We start from the raw sequence: 7,043 nt of genomic DNA on the forward strand, positions 1-7,043 counted from the left end.
CGGCGCTCGTACTCCTTGCCCCGGTAGATGAAGACCTTCCCCTGGGGACAGGGCGCCTGCTGAGTGACTGCCCGGCATGTGGCCCGGAGCTCACGCTGGACAGAGCGCTGCCTGGGGGGTGGGGGGGGGCTGGCCCGCTGACTGGCCGAGGCCACCGGAGCCTGAGTCCCAGCATCAGGCCGTCACATGTAACGGGGCGAGTGTGACGCCGCGCGATCCCATGGAGGTGCTGGGTCTCGGGGTGCCGCCCAGCGGCGGCCCCCAGGGCGAGGTGAGACTGCCTGCTCTGCCCAGGGGCTGGGCCTTGTCCACCTGCAGACAAGCCTTCGCCGTAGAGCCTGGGTCGAGAGACCCAAGAGCTGTGGAGACGGAGGCCGGGTGCCCCGGGGGCCGGCCCCGCTCTCAGGCCTCCTGTGAGGTCCCTTCTCCAGCGGCCACGGGTCGCTCTCAGTACACCTGCATGGGGAGTTCTGATTTCGAGATGGAACAGGTATGTGTACCTTCCAGAGTAGGCAGGAGTGTTCCAAGAAGTGGTGCTGCACCTCCCCCCAGCCCTGGCATCCCTGCCCACCCGCCCCACTTGAGGGCTGTCTGAACCAAAGCGCAGCTGGCGTGGGAAAGGCGCTGAGCAGAGGGGCCCCTGGGCCCAGAAAGGCGAGGCCGCGGGTCTGGCCTCACGGGCCTGGTGTGGATCCGGGGCCCCAGAGGGAGGTCCCGGCGGCGGGGGTGAGTCAGGGCAGCCGCGTAGCTGCCAAGACCCTGGACACATGCCAGTGGGGAGAGAGACAGAGACAGGATGCTTGCTAGACAATGACCTTCTAGAGTGTCGGCTCAAAGTCAAAGCCAAATCTGTCTCACTACTGAATTTTCAAAATGTTAAGAAGCGATCCCGGGGCACTCGGCTGGTATCCCTCCCAGCCCCAACTTCAGCTGACGTCTCGGGAGCACAGGGAAGGAACAGCTTGGGGCTGGGTCCTCTCCTCACTCCCAGGCATGGCTTAAAGTGCCACTATGGAGGAGAAATCTCCCTTTCTCCAGAAACGTGACGCCGAGCAGAAATCAAGGCAACACGGAGTCTAATCAGCAGGGTAAACACAGTGCGGGCGTCTTGGAAGGCCGCAGAAAGCGGAACACTGGCAAGGCCGGGGCAGTTAAGGAGAGACAGGCGCCGCTGAGACCCGCGTGCGTTTACGATGCCTGCGCCGGGACGTACTGGTAGAAGTGCACGTAAAAGCTTGCACAGGAAGACACTAGTGAGTTACAGATGAAAGCACTAGCAACGTTTTCTAGAACTGTCAACTACTTCGCATTCTGCAGCGGCCCCTTCAAACACGGAAAGGGGAAGGTACTCCGAAAGTCAGAGCTATTCATCCCTTGGAAGAAGCATTACTGTTCATATGAATGCAAAAAGACCCCGCGGAAGCCAAGACAGAGGAAAACCTCGACGGCCCAAGGACGTCAGCGGGGGGCGGGCGGCCCAGAGGTGCCCCGCATGGCATCGGGCGACCCCTCCGAGCGAGGAGGGGACAGACCTCAGAGCGGCCTGGCGGCTGGCCACCGCCGACGGCCCCGACAGGGCTGTGTGATGTGCGAGGAATACAGGGCTGGGCCCACAGAACTTTCTGGTGGTGGCAGGAGAGTCAGCTCGAGGTGAACCCAGACAGACAGACTTTCTCTTTCGCCTTTCCTTCGTTCTTCAGTGGGGGGCCCCTACGGCTGTCCCAGAGCTGCCTCTGCCCTGCCCTTCAGGACGCCAGGGCGAACTCTCAGCTGTCCAGAGGGCCACGGGCACACACACGGTGATGCCCAGCCGGCCCGGCCAGCTGGGTGGACGGTGAGCCCCGCGCCGACGAGCCCACGGCACTGGCAGGCCAGGCCCACTCTGCCCTGCGGCTAATATCGGCTTCCCGGGGGCCTCGGGGTTGAGTCTCAGCTCTCTCACTGCTGGGGCCTGAGTTCGGTCCCGCCAGGGAGGGACCCCAGTCGCGGCAGGCCCCTCCTGTCTCCCCGCTGCTCCCTCAGCAGTGGGTCTCAGTGGATCCGCCCGTTCTGCTCCTAAAACGGGCGGGTGTGCAGTGACAAAGGCAGCCTGGCGACAGGGCCTACCGCTGCGTGGGGACGACTTCTGCTTGGGAGCAAGAAAGTTCTGGAAGGTGGGGATGACCGCACAGCTACGCGGGTGTGCTGGCTGCCACGCCCAGAGAGGCTGCGCCGGGGAGCTGTGTCGGGACAGTTCCAACAGCGCCCGCAGGTCTCGGCGCCAGCGTCCTGTTTAGGAGACGTCGGGTCCGAGGTGCTACGCGATCCAGGTGGGCCGGCAGCCCAGAGCCGCCGGCCAGGCCTCGCCCTCCCCACCGCCGGCCTGGCCGGCGGGAGCAGCCCGCACCTTACCCGGAGGAACGTGGGGAACCCTTGTCCGTAGTAGCCCACGGCGAAGTAGTCCGGCTTGGGCCTGATCACCTTGACGATGTTCTCATAAAACTGGGCCTGTTTTTTCTGCAGGGAGGAAAGACAATGCGGGTCAGGAGTGAGCCTCTTGGCCCGGACTCTCCTGCTCCGACACAGCCTCCCCCGTCCCGTCCCTCAGCGGGGGCTGCTGGCCAGAAAGTCAAATGCAGCGTCCAGCTGTGATGTGTCGGTGTTTTCATAACCAAAGAGGCCTCTGGTTGATGAAACGGCTGCCCGAGCACTTCCGAGGAATGGGTAGGGAGCAGACCCCGGATTCTGCAAGGAAGTCTCGAAGGGCCGGACGCTGTGCCGAGCGAGCGGGCTCCAGGAGGCCGGGCGTGGGCCACTCACCCGCCTCGCCCGGGCGGGCTCCCAGCCTCCCAGGGACACCAGCAGCGAGACTGGGCGCCCGCGGGTGTGGCACGCTGCCGGCCGCCTTCGGACTTTGGTCCGAGAGCTCAGTGGGCCGAGGTGGCGGCCCCGCGGCCAGAGCCCAGGGCCAAGTGGTGGGGGCCGGCCCCCGGGACCGGGGCGCCCCAGAGTATCACCGCTCGGCGCCAGCCGCTTGAAGGCCGTGTGGGCCCCACCAAGATGTCACGTAGCGTCCCCTATGATCCAGTTACCCCCTTTGCGTGTCTCCCCGAGAAACACTAGTGGGGAGAGGGCCGCGCCCTACTTTTACTGCAGCCCCGTCTCCAAGGGCCCAGAGCTCCGCGACGGGGGGGCAGACGCGGGGTGGGGCGGGCACGGGGCTGGCAGAGGGCGAGCGCCGCCGTGGCACGGGCAGGGATGGTGCTGAGTGCGCAACTGCCAAACTCTGGTCAAGCACGTGGGCTGTAGAGAAAATGACTCAGGAGACTCGACCAGCTAGGCATGGCCAGAAGGGGCAGCCGGAACGGGGGGCCGGAACCGGGGGGCAGGCGGCTGGGCCGGGACGCGGTGACCCAAGGGCGTGGCCTGGACAAGGCGGGTTCTCAGCACGAGCATGTGACTGACCAGAACAGCCAGCAGCTGTTGATGGCTGGACTGGACACCACGAGCCACGCCGTGGAGCCAAGTGGAAGGCGCAAAGCGCCGGGCCGCGCCCCCCGCCACCCCCCACCCCCCACCTACCAGCAGTTCACTGAGCTGCTCGTAGTCAAACATCTCGTTCTCGTACTGCTCCGCCAGCTCCTTGCCCAGGGCGATGGCCTCCTCCCACATCTGCGGGGCAGAGACCCGAGGTCACGCAGGGGCGCTGCAGGTGGCGGCTCCACACGTGACTCCTGGGCACGTGTCCTCTGGCCAAGGCCCCGTGAGCCCACACACGGGCCAGCGGCGGGCCCCTCGCTGGGCAGGCGGGCCCGGTCAGAGCCAGCCCTCTCGCTGGCAGGCGGGCCCGGCGAACCTCACTCGCTATCAGACCCCCTCCCAGGGCTGGGACTTAACCATCTGCTGTTCCTGCTCAGAAAAAAGCGATTCTGGACTAAGCTGCATTTTCACACTTGAAGGGAGAAATGCATGCAAGCCTGGGGTGGACAGATTTTGGAGACCACGCGGGCTTGGGGCGGCTGTCGGGACGCCCCTGCGGTCCACGCGGCCTCCCTCCAGGCCCGGCTCCCGCTCCGCCGCCCAGGTCCTGGCAGCCTTCAGAGCTGCCCGCCTCCTGGGATGTCTTCATCTGAGCGGTGCAGGCCTCCCTCCCGCGCCAGGACCGAGCGGGCATTTCTAAGAGGGGGCTCCGGGTCCTTTCATGTTCTTCAAGCCCCGGACCCGACTCCTCCTCCCTCAGCGTATTTCCATTTCAAAGAAAACATCCAGGACTTGCAGTTCTCGGTTCCCCAGATTTTTCTTTCCTTTCTCACAAGCTGATAAGCACATCTTAGCCTCCTGGAAAGGCGAGGCTCCCACCTCACTGCTGAGCGGAAGCCTCGTCTGTCCTTAGCCCAAGTGACAGGTGAGACGCTGGAGATCCGCATCTCGAGTAGTTGTTTTTAAAACAAATGTAAGTGTGGACTGGACCCCTCTGGACTGGACCCTTGCGCCTCTCAACGCCAGGTCGCGCTAGCCTGCTACCAGCGTTCCTAGAAATACACAGCCCCCCACGCCGGCAAGTTCACAGGGCTCTGCACGAAGGGGCCCTAACGGGACGGCCTAAGGGCGTGGGCGAGTCCTGCCCCCAGCGTGAACACCAGAGAACGCGGCTCGGGGCCAGAGAGACCAGGTTGTCAGCGGGAGGCTGACTTGCCCCGGACCAGCCCAGGGCCTGCCCGGCCTGCCCCGGGCCTGGGGTTGCTCGGCGCCGCAGGACCAGCTGGCGCGCCAAGGCACACTGTGTTTTCGGGTCTGAAAACCTTAGTCCGCGGTCGTGGTTCTCGTCGATCTACCCGCAACCGGAGCACACCCCACCCCGTCCACGAAGAGTGGGCACGGCCTGCTTCCCAGTCTCTGGCCAAAGGGCAGCCCCGTGGCGGGGCGCTCGGGGCTGGGCGCAGGCTGCTTCCCAGCAGGTATTTAGAAATAAGCCTCCCTGCCAGGGTGTGTGCGGGGCCACGCTGACCTCTTTCCCCTGGGGGGTGCGGGGGGCATCCTCTCTCCTGGGGACGCTGCCTCAGCCCCTGCGCCGGGCTTGCCACCTCAAGCCAGAATGGGCTTCTGAGCCGATGGGCTCGCCACGAGCCATTTCCACAAAGCCTCACTGGCTCTCTTTATCTGACGGAGTAAGTCAAACTGTCAGGGGCGCCGAGGCTATGGACACACTGGTCTCCGAGGTGTCTCCAGCTGAAGCGTCCAGGACCCTTGCCTTGCCCCCCCGAAAGACTTCTCAGCATCCCCAGGAGAGTTCGGCTGTGCCAGTCGGCAGGCCTCGAACCCTTCACCCTAAACTCATGGGTCCTGGGCGCTTCCAGACACAGCAGGCTTGTCAGCAGAAAACCGTGCTTTCCAGGGAAGGGCATCATCATGGCTGGCTTTAAACACGGGCACCCTTGTAGCAGGGGGTCCCCAGGAAAAGGGGAAGTTCCAGGTCCCCCGCCCCACCCAGAAGGTGGGTGGAGCTGAGCGGAGGAAAAGTGAAGGAATCAGAAGAAGGAAGCGGGATGGAGCCGGGAGGCCTGAGGAGGCCACGTGAGCAGAGGGAGGCGCGTGAAGAAACCGTGTTGTTTCTCGGCCCTGGACCGGTTGACAGCGACGTGGGCGAGAGGCCCGCGGGGAGGTGACTGGGGTGGCGTTTATACCGGTTCTGATGTTGCTCTTTTCCTCCCAGACGTGTCCGGCCATGTCTGACCCTTTTCTAGGGTCCCGGCCAGAAGGTGCTTTAGGCTTGCGGCAGCTTTCAGGCCTCGCGCTGGGCCAGTCCCTTTTGGGTGGACTTTGGCCCGCGAGGGGATGGTACCTTCAGGTGTTTGATTTAGACATTACATTCTTTGTCTTCCGTGCTGTAGCCTCACTGCGTTAAAGTTCCGTTTCCTTAAAGTCTTGCATGTTTTGTCTTGATGCGGCGGATGGCAGAGCCTATTTAGAGCAGGCGGTTTGGGGGTTCAGAGGTGCCCCATCCCTGCCCTGTAACACCCTCAGGCTTTGAGGACACCTGTCTCTGCGGGCAGCTGCGACAGGCTCAGGCCTGCAGACTCAGGCCACCCGGCTGGCGAGCGGACTCTCACACAGCAGCACTTTTCCGGAATGTTGGTCATGTTGAGAAAACACCAAGAACGGGGTCCACGGTGCTGTACCCGCAATTCCTCTCGATAGCAACTGTGTTTTTAAAGGGAAACTCATAGGACGAGAAAATTTCACCCCAAATACTGAGCAATTTCACCAAAAACAGAAACTTGCTCCTAAGCTCCTATTTTTAGTTTACAGGATGATGCAAGAGGCTTCACTTTCGACTTGGGCGCAAGGCAAAGTGTGAACTTCGTCAGGAAGGATTATTTTAAGAGACAAGCAGCCAGAACCTGGGGTGAAGCTGCCCCGAGCCTTCCCTGTTGGCGGCTCCGCTCAGCTCTGCCTGCGGCCTGCGCTTCCAGGCCAGGCTGCTCCCTGGCTCAGAGACGTTATCGGGGGTCAGTGCCGCTCCCTCACTCCCGCCAAGCTCCTGCGAGCTCCTATTTTCTCATCTTCCAGCGAGAAGCCTGGTGATTTTAAGTGAAGCGCTTGCATTACGGGCTTTATGGCAAATTACTAAGGACTCAACCAAACACAATAAGCAGGCAGTTGGAGCTCCTTCAGGAAAGAAGGCCTGTCGGCCTCGATAAAGCCACAGAGTGCCTGGGCGGGGTGGGGAGACAGAATGGGAGAGGCTCAGGCAGTAATTATTAGCCCAGGAGGGGAGAACTTAAGAGAATGTAAAGGGAAGCGGATGGGAGAAAGAAAAGGAGAAAAGCCCAAGAGCCAGGCTGAAAGACATTCAGAACTTTTAAAATGGAAAGGCAAAAAGAGAAGAATGATTTTGTGCGGAGAAATAAGCGAGATAACAGGACTTAATTCAAAAGCCAGAATCAAAGGCGCAGAAAGCCATTCAGCACGTCGGGAACACGACGACGTAGGACTGCAGAGAGCACCCAGCGCCCACCCATTGTGACCCGCGGCCTCTGCCCAGCACCCAGCGCCCAGCGCCC

The 7,043-nt window shown here is 62.5% G+C and overlaps 1 protein-coding gene across 1 annotated transcript in view; it reads right to left on the reverse strand.

The window, feature by feature from the left end:
- DOCK1 (dedicator of cytokinesis 1) overlaps window positions 1–7,043 on the reverse strand; it is a 239,593-nt gene that overhangs the window by 17,716 nt on the left and 214,834 nt on the right. The window contains 3 exon segments of the mRNA XM_012723446.1: window positions 5–41; window positions 2,392–2,496; window positions 3,562–3,651. Coding sequence (XP_012578900.1) covers window positions 5–41; window positions 2,392–2,496; window positions 3,562–3,651 — 232 coding nt within the window.

The sequence above is a fragment of the Condylura cristata genome, unplaced genomic scaffold (assembly GCF_000260355.1).
Source record: "Condylura cristata isolate star-nosed mole 26May11 unplaced genomic scaffold, ConCri1.0 scaffold00011, whole genome shotgun sequence".
NCBI classification, from domain to species: Eukaryota; Metazoa; Chordata; class Mammalia; order Eulipotyphla; family Talpidae; genus Condylura; species Condylura cristata.